The following is a 17,019-nucleotide window of genomic DNA, read 5'->3' as shown; positions in this document are numbered from 1 at the left end:
GTTCTAAATTTCCCATCGCATTTTTTGGGAATATATCCAGACTATGGGGATTCTTAATTCGACTGAATGCAGCGCAATGTTATTTGGTTTTCAGAACAACGAGTCCATGCAATTTTAGGTGGTGTGCTCTTTGCTTTTTATGTTGCACTCTTGCATCAGATCTTAAGGTATTCAAACGATTTGCGCTCAGTATGATTTTGGCAAGAATAAGGGTATTTGAATTTTATTGACGTTGATATAGGGTTTTAGAATGAAATTTAAAATCTAGACAAAATTTTGAACCTAAAGTTGTATCCTGAAAACATGCCTGTCTGTAAAATTACATCCTATTTTTGCAACTCTTTTTAGTCCCAAAAATGCTTCTGACGAGTCTAGATCCTGACAACGAGGGAGGGAAAATGAAGGGAAGGCTATCTTCCGGCGGTGAGAAACTGTTCAAAATTTTCCGTGAGATCCATGAAAGCTTCCCGTCAAAAGATGCAACTCCCAGAGGCTACTTGAATTTCCTTCAAACATATATTCACCTTTTTAACCAGAAGAAAGAAAGCATTGAAAACAAACAGAAACATTTGCAGGTATAAATTTTGCATTTTGTATTTTCCATATTTTGATATTTGCCTTCGTCTCTTATTTTGGCCTCCAACCTGATACTGAAATGCTTTCTGTACCTCTAGCCTATTTCCTCCAGCACCGTACTCAAATTTTAACTCTGTGTTTTTGCATTCTCAGATACTGTTTAATATTGATACCGATTTTTACGAGACCAGAGTCTTCCATTTGCCAATCCTGACCTTGTTACAAACTCGTTGGTTGTAATCTAGTCCCTCATTCTTCCCAAGTGTATTTTCAATAAGATTGATTACTTGATTTAATTTTAGGCTGGTGTTACAAAACTGAACGAGGCAAAAGTACTTGTTGATGATTTGAAGAAAAAAGCTGCAGATCAGAGTAAATTGCTAGCAGAAAAACAGTCAGAAGCTGACGCCGCTTTGAAGGAAATCACCCGAAGCATGGAGGTGAGATGCTTTTTTCCTTTTATCAATTGGTTCAAGTCTGCAGCGACTGTCGCTATTCACTAGCAACCTGCATTTTTCTCAAAATCGTATTTTTTCATGCTTATAGCTATAAGGACTATTTTTTTAATGGATTGTAGCCCGAGGATGTTTGCTTTATTGTTAATGCTCAATAATCTGTGCTTCTCCTGAGTCCTGTCTCGCGTTGAATGCAAATGAGACTTAGAAAGACCAGTGACGGTTTTAAGGGGGGGGGAGGGGGGTCTAGGGGGCCACAACCCAGGCTCTGCGCTTCTGGTAGTCATAAGGGGACCCGCACCTAAGAATTAAAAAATTTTAAAGAACAAGGACCCTATATCCGCTGCCGACCAAGAAAAACTGATTTAATTATACACACAATTATACTTAGCATTCCAATCGTTAAATTTGTAATTGATTGGTCGATTTGAGTGATAGGTTGTCAGGTGATTGGAGTGACCAATTGGTGTTGCTAGGATGATTGACCTGAGTGAACTATTTTCTTAGTCGTTTGATGTAATAATTTATCAAAAGGTTATAGTGAATGCTTGAATTATCTGATTGTTTCAATTATCATGAAACTAGTGTGAGAAACATCGATGTCCTATTTTCCTGAACAACTCTTTTCAAGATTTTGAACCGTCATTTGCTGATATTCTAATTAAATTTCTTTTCAGCGAGCCAGTGATCAGAAAACTGAGATGGAGACCCTTAAAGTTAAACAAGGAGATGAAACCACGCATTTGGAGAAAAGGAAAAAGGCAATCGAAGCAGAGCTTAGCGAAATTGAGCCGCTCGTGCAGAAAACGAAAGACGCTGTTGGGAATATAAAGCCTGAGTCTCTGTCCGAAATCAGGTCCCTGAGGATTCCACCAGATGTGATTCGAGACATTCTTGAGGGAGTCTTAAGGCTCATGGGTATATTTGATGTCTCATGGCTGAGTATGAGAAGGTATGTTTGATTTTTGTTTTTCTTGGTTTAAAGCCCTAAGGACTGGATAAGACATGAGTTGATGTGCCTGTGACATGATAAGACATGAGTTAATGGAGAATTGGTCCATTTGCAAGCTCTCTGCTCTTGTTTTTTGCTCCGATCCCATCTCTTTGAAGCTATTTTCTATTTTTGCTATATGAATAATGTAGGTCTGATGTAGAGAATGAAGTTGAGCAAGTAAATTGTTTCTGGATATATATTTTCTTTCTTGATCTTTTCGGCCATTATTTTGTCTTCCTATACCCTCAAGAGTGTCAGATGAAAGCTTAAGTCGTGTTGTAAAATTTTTGTTTTTTTTCATATCTATTCAAATTTTGTATTACTAGAAATTGCTCATAAATTGTTTCAGTAATTAGAAACATTCCCTAACTCTATGTAGGACATGCTGCAACATAAACTTTACTTTACTTTAATTCAAAAGCAAGTCAATATATTACACAGAAACTTGTTTAATATCTTTCTTTCCAGCTTCCTATCGACAAGAGGCATTAAAGATGAAATATGCAATTTTGATGCCAGGAGAATTACTCCTGAGATGAGAGAAGGTGTTGATGAGCTGCTTGTGAAGAACAAGGCTTCTTTTGATCCAAAGGTACTTTATACTGTTAGCTACATTTACCAATGCTTTCTATCGAAGCCCTTTTTGAAAGCTTATCGAATAATTGTATAGTAAGGCGGTCAAGGCCCTGAAATATACGTTTTAATGTTCGCTTGAATACTTTTTCAAGCATATTTTAATCTTTGCTCTTTGCAAATGGCCAACTACCCCAAATTTCCTAACTTCAAAGTTGAAGTGCCTAACAGACTCAAAGTTGATAGTCAATATAAACTAGTACCTATCTGTTTGCATTTTTCTCACGCATTATCTCGTTGATCTCAATTTGCATTTTATACCTTATAATGATTTAATTGTCGATTATATCTCTTTCCAGAATGCGACGAGAGCCAGTGTTGCTGCTGCTCCGCTCGCACAATGGGTGAAAGCCAATATCCAGTATTCAAGAGTTCTCGAGAAGATTGGACCTCTTGAGAAGGAGCAGAATGACCTGAAGAAGTGAGATTATTTATCGCTTTGTGAAACACATGTCTCCGAAATGAAGCTCGTCACACCATCAGTTTATCAAACTATTCTTAAGTGCAGAGAACCTTGGATGCATTTGCCATTCAATATTCACTAAAAATCGTACCGTTATGGGTCTTTGAGTAAAATTCTGCTTAAGATCCCTACGATTTTCGATGTTATTTGACAGAGCGACCGTTGTCGAAAGGAACGCCTATGACTCAGCTGGCATGCTAGCGCGTTAGGGATGTTGTCCTAGGAAATAACAGGATGAAACGTAGATGCTGTGCCTGTCCTTTCACAAAGAAAGTTGGAAGCATAGTTGTGTTCCCATCCTTCAACATCATTCCATTTTCTCAACATCTTTTTGATTTTTATAATTGCTACGTTTATAAGAAAGCCTTCCAATTTTTCAAGAAATCTACTTTCATGATTTAAGAATATCAGTTTAACCATGTCAGTGCTTTGAGCACCTGGTTTTGTTTCAGTCAGAACGTGAATATGTTCTCTCTATTTTGCTACAAATCTGTGCTTCATTTTGATACAACCACAAATGCAGAAATTCAGCACATTGAAATATCTTAGTTAATTTTAATTCATAATCATGATTAATAGTCGTTTTTTGTTTTTTTTTTGTATTTCAGGAGTCTTGAAAAGTCCCAACAGAGAATGGAAAAGCTGCAAAAAGGCTTGGATAAAGTTGACAAACAAGTCTCAGAAATGAGAGAGAGGTGAAATGTTATTTTAACTCGTAGGCCCTATTCTGTCGCTATAAACTATTTTTTGCCTTCGTGTTGTGCACGTGACGTCATCTTTAGCTTTATGTGGTTTTATTTCAAGATTTGAACAGCGCACACGAGAGGCTGCTCAGCTCAAGTTTGATTTGGATAAAGCACAAGAAACTATCAAATCTGCAGAATCACTAGTTGGAAAGTTAGACGGAGAATTCAAGAGATGGTCAGCTCAGGTACCCTCTTTTTTCTTATATATATTTGAAATGATATTCTTTGCATATTTCTCTAATATATATTCCTCTTATCCATATTCTTATTACTTGTATTGAATCTCAATTTGCCTTATTCGAATCTTGTAGATATATCCAAACCAACAGCCCCACCACCCCTCCCCCCCCTAAACTGGGAACTTTTCCCCAGTTAGCCCTTTAATTCTTAAACAGATATCGCTGCAATACAAATTGGCTATCTAAAAGTATTAAAGTTATTTAACAAAAATGCTTTTATAGGTTGGTGAGTTGACGATTGAAATCGAGCAATTGCCCGTTCGCTCGCAACTTTCCGCTGCCTACCTGAATTACCTTGGAGTCGAGTCCGAAGATGTCAGACGCTCCTACTTGACGAAATTTTGTGAGCTCACTGGCCTGAGTGATTTTGACTTGAGAAAGTTCCTTAGCTCAGAGAGCCAAATGCTGATTTGGAAGAGTGAAGGGCTGCCATCTGATAATCTGTCAATGGAAAATGCATTGATGATTCTAAAGGTGGGTGACCAAGAACCGTTATCACATTTATCCTTTGATTGAAGCTGGAAATAATGGTTGATGGCACCGTCGTCTTCTTCTTTATCTTCTTCAGTGGCTCTTCTCCTTAGATGGTCCTAGGTTTTCTCAATCCAGGAAGGACAGTTAATAGTGTAGCAATGATTTTGCTACCATTCCTAGTGAATCTAATTTAGGATACCTACATGTCTGCCTATGTCTTCAAATATATTAATTTACGTAATGTGTGTAGATTTTCCAATGCTTTATGCCAGTATAAGCCACACAGAAGGTACCTCTGAAGATCTGGATCTGTGTTCGTAGTTAGGTTTCGTAGGTACGTTGTCAGAGTGTTCACCTTTAATATCATATTGAGAATCTTGATAACAGGATCTATTTTCGTAGGGAGTGATATGCCCGTTCCTCGTGGATCCATCACAGAGAGCAAGCGAATGGTTGAAAAAACACGTGACTAAAGACCAGAAGGTGGAAGTTGTCAACCAGCAAGTTAGTTACTCGGCCTTTCCCTTTTTTGTATTAACTTCAGTTTCTCTTATTCATAAATGTTCATCAGCGAGGCTGTAAAATGCCAGTTATCCTGAACTATATACGAATGACCATTATTACAAAGTACCCAGCTCAAATGCTGGTTTTTAATTTGGAAAAATCTTGTCTAAAACGATATTTTATACCGAGATTTATATTTTTTAATGGCAAGGCGCTAATTCGTCAATTATTTTATGTTTTCAACAGGATGGAAACTTCACGACCTCTTTGGAGTTAGCAGTTCGGTTTGGCAAGACACTGATAATTCAAGAGGTTGACAATGTTGAACCTATATTGTACCCTGTTTTACGCAAGGACCTCATCAGTCAAGGTAGGCTTGCATCCCAATGCAAAAACAAATCTCCTCTGCTCAGTACTTTCCGCAGTACATAAATAAATCTCAGGTTTAATGTTTGCCTTGATATGACTCAATTCCTAACCTTTTATTGATTGTTTGTGACATTTAAAATCCTTTTTTGCTTAAGGGCCAAAATACGTTGTGCAAATTGGTGAGAAAGCAGTTGACTTTAATGAAAATTTCAGGTGTGTATGCCCTAAAATAGTTATTAATTGGCTCTTATTCTTCACTTTCTTGGAATAATACTAGAGGTTAATTATATTGCTTTGTTTTTTAGTACCGATATCTTCTTTAAAAGTTTGAAAACTCCCTCCAGTTTTGTAGCTTTCTAGACAATTTTCCCCGAAGTTAATGGCCAGTCTCCGGGGTAATCCTTTAAAACCGTTGGCAAACCCTTATGGAGAGACAAAATGTGTGCGACTGTTCCTCCAAAATGTCGAAAAGAGCAATCTGCTTTTTGTTTGGCTAATGGTAGAAAAGGATTGATTGTTTACGAAAATTATACTTGGCTCTCTAACTGTTTGTCTGAAAATCTTTTTCTCCATTGTTAGTAACAAGTACCCTTTTAAGGTAAATTCTGCCCTGTAAGACATCTAATGGCTGCGAGGAAGTCGCTCGAGGACAATCTCTTCCGCCTCTTCCTCTAAGCATGCGTCGTAGAGAATTAATTAATTCCTTTTTTGTAGATTGTACATGACAACAAGGAATCCAAACCCTGAACTGCCTCCGAATGCAGCGTCGATTGTGAACGAAATTAATTTCACGACAACAAGAGCCGGGTTGACAGGGCAGGTACATCAGAAGAAATATATTTAATCGGCAATATGATTGCATTAATTTTGCTATTTTAGTGAATTTAGAGTAGAAATTCGATAATTGGATTCCGTGAGCTATTTTACTCTTATCCGTAAGCAGACCATTTTTGTGCTAAATCAAATACACGCTAAGCAATGACTTTTGTATGTCACAAGATAAAGGCAAAAAGTATTTGCAATTTTCTTAATTTGTTTTCAGCTATTGGCTCTGACGATTCAACTTGAAAAACCAGAATTAGAGGTGAAGAAAACTGAACTGCTTCACAAGGAAGAAGAGTTGAAGGTTCAGTTGGCCGAGCTTGAAGAATCTTTGCTTGAGGTAACAGCAATAATATTTTTGCTTTGAACACCCATCAGTCGAAAGGAAAAATGCAAGGAGCCTTTCGTTTCATGAGCATTGCAAACACTTTTCACTAAATAGCATTCCACTTAGATGTTTAAATTTTTAAGCCGATTTAGCAATCATGTCTCCCAATGAGTTAACTCAAAAGGGGTAATGATCTTTTGCTGCATCACCCTCCTCCATCCAATCAATCCAAAGGTACGTCATATTAGTTTTCTTCTTAAGCAATTAATACGTTTGCCAGCATATTCTAAGTATTCTGTCACTAAACATTAATCTATATGGTAAATAAACACTAGTTATGTTAATTATACCTGGTAAATAACGTTACTCATCCTGTCAAACAGTTTTGGTCGAAAAGCTAACTACGGAAATACAAAAGCTATCAGATACGGAAATAGAAAAAATTTCTTGAAGCGGGTGTTGAGTTTTAATTTATACTGAAGAAAGTTTAGCATAAATTGTCATACTATAGGTCTGATAATTCTGATCAATATTGTATCTGAACTTTGGTTATGTTTCCTTGCAGACGCTTGCAAATTCAGAAGGCAATATTTTGGAAAACAAAGCGTTGCTTGACTCCCTCAATAAAACCAAAGAAAGCAGCATGACCATCGCAGAGTCACTAGCTGACGCCCACAGGATTCAAGCTACGTTGGACAAGGTATATTGTTCTCTCTAGTTGCCATGGTAACCTGCAGGGTAACTGCTTTCTTTAGGATTGAAGTGACTGTACTTTTTACAGAAGTGTAATTGGGGCTTTTACCGAAATCATGACAAGATGCATTGCAGATTGCATTTGAATAGATGGTCAGATCTTTCCGATTAGAAAAATATTCACATTGTGTATTTTATCTAGAATGGTTTTAGGTTTTAATTCCAGAAAATTCCTCGATCTTAAGCAAAGCCTATTTTAATAGTATTTTTTGCTTCTTTTTTCACGTATTTTACAGTCTTTTCTACCAAATCCCAAATAGAGGTTTAGCCATTCTCTGACTACCACCTTATGCCCATCCTGATTACCCCATTATCATTTACAGGAGCGTGATGCTTATGTTCCTTTAGCAGAGCATGGAAGTGCCATGTTTTTCGTCATTGCTGATCTTGCAAAGATCAATGGGATGTACCAGTTTAGTCTTTCATCATTTCTTCATTTGTTCCAACGTGCTCTCGAACTCATAAAGGTATGTGGATATGTTTCTGTTACGGAATTTATCCTTACCAAAGGATTTTGATTTGAAAGAAAATTCGGTTGGTTTTATGGCTTCATATTATAGTCGTTTACTTTTTTGTACACGGGCAGACATGCTATATTCAAGGCATAGAAAGACAGTTGGTATTTATGTGAAGACGTCATTGAAACGGTGTCTTATTACAGATTCCTAAACAAGGATGTTTTTTACTACACAACAAATATATTTGACAACAGCTTAACCATCAGATGTGCTCATCTCAATTTTTTGTCGTTTTATAGGCTTCAGAAATTTCGGGTGACAGGATAAAAGCTCTGAAGAATTCTGTCCAGTCTCTTGTTTACAACAATGTATGCAGTTCCCTTTTCAAGGTAAAGTATTGTAACAAGACGTTAACAAAATACATTAAGTTCAATTCAAATTGTAAAAAGAGATTTTGCTTTTAAAAATATTTGCTGCTTCCAGCTGAATTTGAAGTATTTTTGTGCTTCAGCTAGGAGTTCGCTTGCACTTTGTATGAATTTTGCACCAGTTTCATTTTCTGACTGTCTTGGCTCTTTTAAAAGAACATGATTCTTAGAAATGTTCACAGAGTTGTTAATAGAGTTATTATAATCTCATTCAGTATTGAAATTCATCATCAGAATCTGAAGATCAATTGATCGTTGATATTTTTCAGGCTGATAGGCTGATGTTCAGTCTGCACTTGGTCCATGGTATTCATACCCAACTGTTCAAAGCTCAGGTTTGTATCTATTTTTCCTTTGATTATTGTTATAATACCGAAAAAGGCAGTGGAAGGTTGGGTCATTTTAAGATGCAGATAATGCCTGTGAGGGTTGGAATTAATCATATTGTACGATAAGCCTGGCAATTTTCTTCAGAACAAGTATTAAAGGCATTCAACAGATACTAGAGTAGCTTCAACCATCTATCAATCGGCTATTGGCCAATCAATAAATGTGTGTGTGATATCACGCTTCTTGATTGGCCAATGTTTATTGACAGCTGGCCTAAGCCACTTTAGTTAATGTCAATTTCCGTTAATTTTTATATATCGCTTGGAGCTGTTTATGTTCTAAGAACGGTGAAAACTCACCATTTTATTTTTCACAGTTTACTGCCTCCAATAGATGACGTTACAGTTTCTAAAAAATCGAATGAACGAGCTTTACTTTTCGATTTTTCTTTTTTCATGCAGGAATGGGAGTATTTCTGTGGTCTTGTAGTTGACAACATGTTGAGACGACAAGTAAGTAATGGTCTTGTTACTTTTCCCTAGGTTTAGCCTTTTCTCTACTTCTATCCTCATTGCCTTCTAGTATAAGAGAAAATAGATCATACTTGCCATTACCTGAAATTTTATCCCAAGGAATTGTTCATTTAAAGGAAAATTGATTTGTTTTCATGAAGAAACACGATTTATTTACGTACGTTGCTTTAGTTTGCACCAACAAGCGCACGATTGTGTGATCTTTGTTTTAAAATTGTGTCAGGTTTCTAGACCCTTTAAGGAGGTGGGATGAGGCCTGAAAGATTTCCTGTATCTTGAATTTTTGTTTGGTAAATAGACACATTGACGTCGCAATTGCAAATTCCTTTACCCGACTGGTATTCTAAATAGTAGTTCTATTCTGATCATTCACCTTAACTACTCCAATCAGGATTCTCTTCTGGAGATCAAAAGTGGACTACCGTCATGGATTGATCATGAGCGAGCCCAGGCCATTAGCTCGCTAAAGGTGAATTTTATTCAAATACAAGCTAACTGAATTGTTAAATTTAGTGAATTACGCTTTATGAATACTCTTTGAAATTAACCTTAATTTGATCGCAATAGCATATAATCATAAAATGACGTTTGCTGTCTCTACACCGTACCATTTGCTTTTTTGTCTGGTTTCTTTGTTTCACTAAAGTCTTCACAAGTCTTTTTACTTTTAGAAGATTATCTTCATTTTTGTCATTTTCAACCCAATTTGCTTTAAAAAGGACAGTGAATTTTATCAAGCCCTTAGTGCAACATCTCCCACGATTACCTAACACTCATTATCCTTGCTTGTAGAACACTTTCCCGGAGCTTTTCACCGCTTTGGACCTGAAAAACTCTTCATTATGGGATCCCTTTGCAAAGAGCCCTCACTGCGAGCAAGACTTCCCCAGGGACTTATCAAAGAAAGTGTCGAATTTCCAGCAGGTCAGTTGGCTTTTGTCAATGAATCTTCTTAAACAGAATTTTTCAATCTTTATTGTCAAATGGACATCACCCTTTTTATTTCCACCGAGTACCTTTAAGATTTTTTGTTCTCGATTACACCAATCAAGTTCTTCTTAGCACATCAGAGAAGAAAAGACATTTCAAATCTAAGTATACAAAAAGCCTACATCATTGGGGAAAGGGGGGCACACAACGGTCATTCACCCCTCCCCACTTTTTCAAAAGTGAGCCAACAACTTTTAAAGTCTTAAAAAAATATTGACAAAGACTTTGAATTACGTTTATTGAAACTAATTGCGAATAAAAGCAGTCCCTTCTTTTTTAATCTAGACCCCAAAATATCGCCTCTCAACTTTGAAATGTTTGTTATATACCCTGGTATTAGCTTATTACTACGAATTTACTTAGAGTTTGAAACCAATTTTTGAATGTATCTCTTCAATATCTATTAGCTGCCCATATAATATCTAGCATGATGAAAGCAACATTTTTTACAGGTCCTAGCTGTTCAAACAATCAGACCAGATCGACTGCAAAGCGCAATGGCATTATTTGCAACCAAAGCTCTTGGTAAGAGACTTCTTTTTTGTACTGGGAGAGACTCTGTTGCTGATATCCTTATCTTTGCCGCAGCCTTTTAACACATAGTGTCTGTAACCCGTCCAATTTTTCCATCAACTGCTGAATTGTTTATTAAATTACCTTATTTCTTAAATTGTTGTGTGTCCTTTTGGTCATTTTTAACATTTGGTCAAACGATATTGTATTTGCAAATTGGCTCTGAAATTATTTATTTCATCAACAGAGCTTAAGTCACTTGCCGCCCCGTCTCTAAATCTTAAGAGACTGATGACCGAGACAACACCGAAGGAGCCAATTTTGATCATCATTTCGACTGGAGCGGATCCTTCTCAGGTGCGGGTTTACCTTTTCACTTATTCATTTATTTATTATATTTAAATTTATTTTTTACTCACTAACGTATAATTCTTTGCGGTCCTGGCTAAAAAATATTGCTTGAAGTATTGCTTTGATCAATTTTATTTTCTTTGATTCGAAGTGGTAGTCAGGTACCAGAACACAAAGTCTGTGCAGCATTGCTAATGAAATTCATTATGCAACATGGCCCGTTCTGTTGCCGGCCCTTTCTTTTGTCACTGTGGAGTTACTTCCAACGTTCATGCGAAATCACTGAAATCACTTCCAACATTTATTAATTGCATTCACTATCATGTTGGCCTATCATAAATACAACTGTTCGAAACAAACTTGTTTGTATTCCATTGTATTTGAGATTGGAGTGCCTTTCTTGTTCATAGGAATTGCAAGACTTCGCCGACAAAACTGTTGGACCAGAGCACTTCCACCAGGTTTTTAAACCATTCTTCATATTCTGTTGCTCAGCTGCTCCCTGCGTCTCCCACCAGATATTTTTATTCTCTCTCAAGCTCCGTCTTTTTAATTTGCAATGTATGTTTTGGTGTGTTACTTTCTACTTCACAGTTTGCTACTTTTAGATTGAAAAACTTACTTTTGTTTGTTTGCGGCAAGAATTTTATTTGGCTACTTGCATATATTATACAGAAGCATATCAGACTTATTCAACTTCTTTTTAAGCGAATTATAGGTTAATTTTTATCTTAGTATTATGTCATTTCGTCGTTTCGTTTAGGTTGCAATGGGACAAGGCCAGGCTGAAATTGCATTGAAATTGCTAGACGACTGTGCAAGGCAAGGCGAATGGTTATGTTTGAAGAACCTCCATCTTGTCACTGCATGGCTTCCGACTTTGGAAAAGGTATTGCTGAATGTTTTATTCTAGACAACATGACACTATTTTACTATGTCTCTAAGCAATTGAGACAATATTTTCTGGAAAAAATTTGAAAAATTATTTGACCATACTCCAATAACTTTCCGAAAGTTTTGGAAGCGTATGTTATTTGTTTGTGTGAATAGCTGTTTTTGATTTCGGCTATTTCTTGTACCAGTTTACATCATGATATGTTCTTTCTATCAGGTTATAAACTCACTTCAGCCGCACGAGAAGTTCAGGCTGTGGTTGACAGCAGAGTCACATCCAAAATTTCCAGCTATTTTGTTGCAGTCAAGTTTGAAAGTCACTTATGAGGTTAGTATGTTTGTACTTTTAGTGCTTTTTCCAGTTTTGTTAACTGTATTTTATACTTCTCCAGTCGCTGACATTTGCTGATCGTAGATCGTATTGAACATTCCCAGCTTGCTTTGGCTCTGATAGTGACTATTGTTTGTTCATAATATATCTTATCACAGTGTCATTCTATCTCATATACATTAGAGCGTAGTTGTAGTCACCCTCAAATAACCCTTCACCTGTCAGTATGTATCAAGTTGGATGCATTATTTTTATAGTAAGGGGGGTCCATTCTTTTTATTTTTCTTTATTCTCTTGCAAAAATAAAATAATATTGTCCACTAGCCTTCCTTTACTTTTGCCTCTGCATATAGACAACAGCTCGGGATTGCTTCTAGCTTTTTTCTCATTTTTCTCCCCTTTCGTTTTTGTGCCTGCTAATTCATATTTCAGTTTTTAAAGATCATCAGGAATCCACAATATTCAGCTTTGGTTTTTAGATAGTTCGATCTGATATGTTGATTTTTCGAATAGATTTGATGTTCTTATCCCATATATTTTGCAATCCACGCTTTTTGTGTATAGAACAGGACTGTTTTAAGATGCTATTTTGAGTTTCACGCTTGATGCGATCATCAGGCAATTGTTGCATCAGGCAAATGAACAGTTGCTTAATGATCGAAATACAGCGCTGCAACTTAGAATCGTCCTGTTCTATACAGCGTGCACAGCTCTGCCTATACTACACCCAGCACTTTTTGACAGACCGGTAAACAGCATTTTTTTTGTTGTTACCAAATCATCACTAATAAACTTTGAATAAACAGCAATGATATTTGATTTTCTAAGTAAGATGAACTTTTTTTCCATAGGCACCGCCTGGTATCAAGAAAAACATGCAAAGAACATACGAAAATTGGACGCCAGAATTCATTGCCCAGTCAAACTCAGTGGCAAGAGCCCAGTCTTTGTTTGCTCTGTGTTGGTTCCATGCCTTAGTCCAAGAGCGAAGAAATTATATTCCACAAGTAATATATCATTTTTTTTCCTTTCACACAGATCTCGTATTTGTCGTCTTTCTGGTCTTTTCAATTGCGGTATCCATATTCTGATTTAACAAATATTATTACTTGATTTGGTTCCTTGCTTTCAGTCGTGGTCAAAATGTGATTTTAGGAACAATATATATAAAATGTACGTCAAGATTTTTCTTGAATGAAAATCCGTTACATTAATCTCAAAAATGAGTAATTGATTAGCTAGCTCAATGTTTTAATGAATTCAGTACTGGAGCCCTCAGCAGTAGTTTATTCTTATGGGTTTATTCGAGGTTTCGTGGTATTTTTATGTTTTAAACCCCATTCTTCTTCTTGGTAGGGATTTACAAAATTCTACGAGTTTTCTTCAGCGGATATTCGCGCTGGTGCCGACATCATCAACAGGCTTTTCATGAAAGCAGGTGAAGATTATCGTTCTTTCTGTACCAACGATTTGATGTTAATGATGGACTTTTGTTTTTTTTCAATAAACTTAATGTGTAACAACATTAACGAGAATGCACTGCTTTCAATGTTGCAATTTTTCTCAACTGCTGATATTGTGACAATGTGAGATAATCTGTAGCTTCGTCACACCTTTGCAATATTTGTTAATAGAAATTTTGTTAGGGAAACGAACAAGTCTTTTAATGAGTGAGACAACCCCCCATCTTGGAGCCTGGAACTGCGCGTGGAACTTGATCACTATTATGTATACTCTTCGACTCCAAGACGGGGGTGCCTCACACAAAGAAGAAACACAAAATCTGACAAAACTATTCCTGTATCTTAGTCTTCTTGAGAGATCTCAATGTCTTATAACAACAGTCATTTGAAATGCAAAGGCCTAAAAAGTATGATTCAATTTGAAGGTACTCAATTTGAAGAACCAAAATACCGTTATCTTACTGCTTACAAGTTTTTTAATTCATTCCTCTATTGATTGAACCTTGTTTTTGCTTATAATAATTTTAAACAAAATCAATTTCACAGGCAGTGGGTCAATTCACTGGGATTTCGTACATGGGCTTTTTGAGAACGCCATTTATGGTGGAAGGGTTGACAATAACTTCGATGTTCGAGTTTTGACGTCATATCTAAAGCAATATTTTGCTGACGGGCTGTTCTCGGGACAGGTTTGCCAACTTTTCTTTTACAGCATATGAAATTTAACTTTGGTTTTTAATGCATTTTTAAATGCAAAGCGTGTAATTTTTTCGATCTACAAGTTTTGATACACATATTTTTATGACCTACAGAAATTCCAAGATTGTATTAATATTTTTTTAGGGATCGTCACGAGGTGTAAAACAAAGAAAATTAGGCGAATTTCTAACACTACCATCGTCAACAAACTACAAGGTAAGCCGGAAAAATGCTTCTTGTTTATTTGCAATAGCCTAAAGTTTCTGCTCCAAACCGATACATAGAAGAGCTGAAATGAACATTACATTATCTTGCGTTCCAAAAATTAAATACAACGCTATTTTCTTTATTTCTGTTGTTTTTTACCCTATCTCCCATATATTTTTCTTGTAAAGTTAAAAATTCGTCATTTTTTTTCTAATCCAGATGGGCTTTATATAACAGCTGGAAATCTGAGTATGGCTTTTGCATTCAAATGTATCCACCTTGGAGTTAAACGTTTTAAATCTATTTGAATTCTTGTTGTTTCTTACAAGTTTCTACATTTGGCTGTTAATACCTGTCGGTTGTTTGTTCTGTTTTTTTAAATCAGAAACCTATTTCTCTAGGAATTTGTTGATATCATCACATCATTGCCTGATGAAGACACCCCTTCATTTTTTGGACTGCCATCAAACATAGAGCGCTCCTCTCAACGGATTATCAGCTCACAGGTTCAAGCGAAAATCTTAGAGTCTCAATACAGTTCTTTTGTTGCTCTTCATTTTACGTAGAAATTGTTAATAATCATTTCAAAGAAACTTTCTGAGCTTTGAATTTGACTTTACTGGCCATAACAGATAGGTTATTGAATGTTAACCTGACTTGGAGGTGCTTCGCATAGAACTTTGCACTTCCCCTTTTCTCTCTTGTAATTTCTATGCTATATCAGTGACAAACAAAATAATATCCTGTTATTTTCGCCCAGAATTGAATTTAATCTAAAAGATACTTAAATGATTTGAACTCTTAGAATATGAAATGTTTCACACCTTGTATGTTAAAAGTTTTGTGATCAATCAAATATTATGTGAAAAAGTGAAATCGTTATTGACTCTGCGAGCAATCAGGGTAATATTGAAAGGCACAAAATACACGCAAAGAAATTCAGAAATATGAAATGAAGGAATCAGAATTTTGTAGAAACAGCCTCTGAATAAAAGATTGGAAGCCTGAAAATACAGCTCAGTTCTTAAAAAGACTGTTATTTATCAATCTTGATTGTAAAAAACTGCGTTGGTTTCCATAGGTTATCTCTCAGTTGAAAATCTTGATGCGTTCGGATGAAGCAGCGAAAAAATTCAACAAGGAGAAGTGGGCTACAGAATGTGCCCCCATTCTGAATCTTTGGAAAAGACTCAATCAGGTACTTTAATAAATTACAGATCCGAGCCGTCACTTTGTTCGTTTTCGTATTGGGGAATTGGAGATTGGGGAATTGGAGACTCTCCACGAACCACAGGAGTTAATTTGAAGCCTCCTGCTTATGCGTTTCTCTTGCAGGGCCCCGTCTAGAAGGATCGAAAATGACATTTTCATCATCTTCATGATTATTTAATCTTGAATCGAAAAGAAATTTGTAATTATAAATCCCTCTGATAACAAAATAATTTTTATTGGCAGGGTCACCAGATTCTCCAAAAGAAGGTTCACCAACCTCATGAAGATGATAGCTCTTTGCCCGTTACGTCATTCATCAAGCTCGAGTTGTTCAATGCAATTCAACTTGCCCAGCACATTCACTCCACATTGGCATCCCTAGCTAAGGTTATCAAAGGAACTCAACTGCTGACATCAGATGTCGAGGCATTGGCAGTGGCAATTATGAGGCAGCAAGTCCCGTCTGATTGGTGCACACGCTGGGAGGCTGGGCCAGAGGATCCAGTGCAATGGCTAACTGCCCTCATGAACAAAACACTGGCTTTGGTGAGCTGGGCCGAGAAAGCAGAATCCGGAAAGCTCCTATCCTCAACCTTAGATTTATCGGATTTGTTTCATCCGGATACATTTTTAAATGCTCTTAGGCAACAAACTGCAAGGTCAGTTTTCTTTCAAATATAATGTAGGGCGAATCCTTGCTTTATTGTTAAATTCCTTAAACATTTTATGAAAATGTGACAATATGTTTTCGAATTAATATCTTAATCGAATGGGTATAACAGAAATGTATAGGTATTTCAGTTGCTACGTAACAGACCAAATTTAAGGGATAGACTTCCATTAGACAACCTCTTTCATTCAGAGACATTACAAGAGTTATCTTTTAAGATAATGTAAAAACCTAAGATAAGGAAAGTTTGAAATTGAAAAGCCATGGAGAGAAAGCTATCAAATCTTAGTTTCTTGTGGTAACTACATTTTTATACTTGATTCAGAGCCGCCAAAGTCCCTATGGATAAGCTGAAACTTGCGTGCACGTGGAGGGATGAAAGGATTGCCGGGGCCAAGCATACTGTTAAGGTTTGTTATGTTTAGCTACAGTAACAAACGACTGTTGAGATAACTTTTTTAAACTATTAAGACTGATCTATTTAGATAATTGAGACGAAGGGAATATAAAACAACTTTAAGTATTGATTGCAGGGGCCTGTTTATTAGGAAGATTCGTTTCATGGTGTTTAACAGCCCAGTATC

General features: G+C 36.4%; 1 protein-coding gene across 1 annotated transcript in view; it reads left to right on the top strand.

Annotated features, from left to right (window-relative positions):
• The window catches only part of LOC135686687 (cytoplasmic dynein 2 heavy chain 1), a 48,634-nt gene that overhangs the window by 27,959 nt on the left and 3,656 nt on the right, over nt 1-17,019 (top strand). Inside the window, exons 42-74 of the mRNA XM_065202976.2 lie at nt 349-575; nt 879-1,016; nt 1,709-1,983; nt 2,494-2,617; nt 2,958-3,079; nt 3,730-3,816; nt 3,926-4,052; nt 4,329-4,580; nt 4,983-5,084; nt 5,331-5,454; nt 5,609-5,666; nt 6,168-6,273; nt 6,496-6,615; nt 7,169-7,303; nt 7,680-7,823; nt 8,114-8,203; nt 8,512-8,577; nt 9,034-9,084; nt 9,497-9,574; nt 9,898-10,029; nt 10,548-10,620; nt 10,856-10,965; nt 11,370-11,420; nt 11,723-11,848; nt 12,071-12,181; nt 13,036-13,191; nt 13,541-13,622; nt 14,194-14,336; nt 14,491-14,562; nt 14,955-15,059; nt 15,635-15,751; nt 16,009-16,424; nt 16,761-16,845. Coding sequence (XP_065059048.2) covers nt 349-575; nt 879-1,016; nt 1,709-1,983; nt 2,494-2,617; nt 2,958-3,079; nt 3,730-3,816; nt 3,926-4,052; nt 4,329-4,580; nt 4,983-5,084; nt 5,331-5,454; nt 5,609-5,666; nt 6,168-6,273; nt 6,496-6,615; nt 7,169-7,303; nt 7,680-7,823; nt 8,114-8,203; nt 8,512-8,577; nt 9,034-9,084; nt 9,497-9,574; nt 9,898-10,029; nt 10,548-10,620; nt 10,856-10,965; nt 11,370-11,420; nt 11,723-11,848; nt 12,071-12,181; nt 13,036-13,191; nt 13,541-13,622; nt 14,194-14,336; nt 14,491-14,562; nt 14,955-15,059; nt 15,635-15,751; nt 16,009-16,424; nt 16,761-16,845 — 4,205 coding nt within the window. The remainder of the gene's footprint in view (nt 1-348; nt 576-878; nt 1,017-1,708; nt 1,984-2,493; nt 2,618-2,957; nt 3,080-3,729; nt 3,817-3,925; nt 4,053-4,328; nt 4,581-4,982; nt 5,085-5,330; nt 5,455-5,608; nt 5,667-6,167; nt 6,274-6,495; nt 6,616-7,168; nt 7,304-7,679; nt 7,824-8,113; nt 8,204-8,511; nt 8,578-9,033; nt 9,085-9,496; nt 9,575-9,897; nt 10,030-10,547; nt 10,621-10,855; nt 10,966-11,369; nt 11,421-11,722; nt 11,849-12,070; nt 12,182-13,035; nt 13,192-13,540; nt 13,623-14,193; nt 14,337-14,490; nt 14,563-14,954; nt 15,060-15,634; nt 15,752-16,008; nt 16,425-16,760; nt 16,846-17,019) is intronic.

Source organism: Rhopilema esculentum, chromosome 6 (assembly GCF_057945365.1).
Source record: "Rhopilema esculentum isolate cy_ngs chromosome 6, ASM5794536v1, whole genome shotgun sequence".
Lineage (NCBI taxonomy): Eukaryota > Metazoa > Cnidaria > Scyphozoa > Rhizostomeae > Rhizostomatidae > Rhopilema > Rhopilema esculentum.
This window is presented reverse-complemented; position numbering and strand designations above follow the sequence as displayed.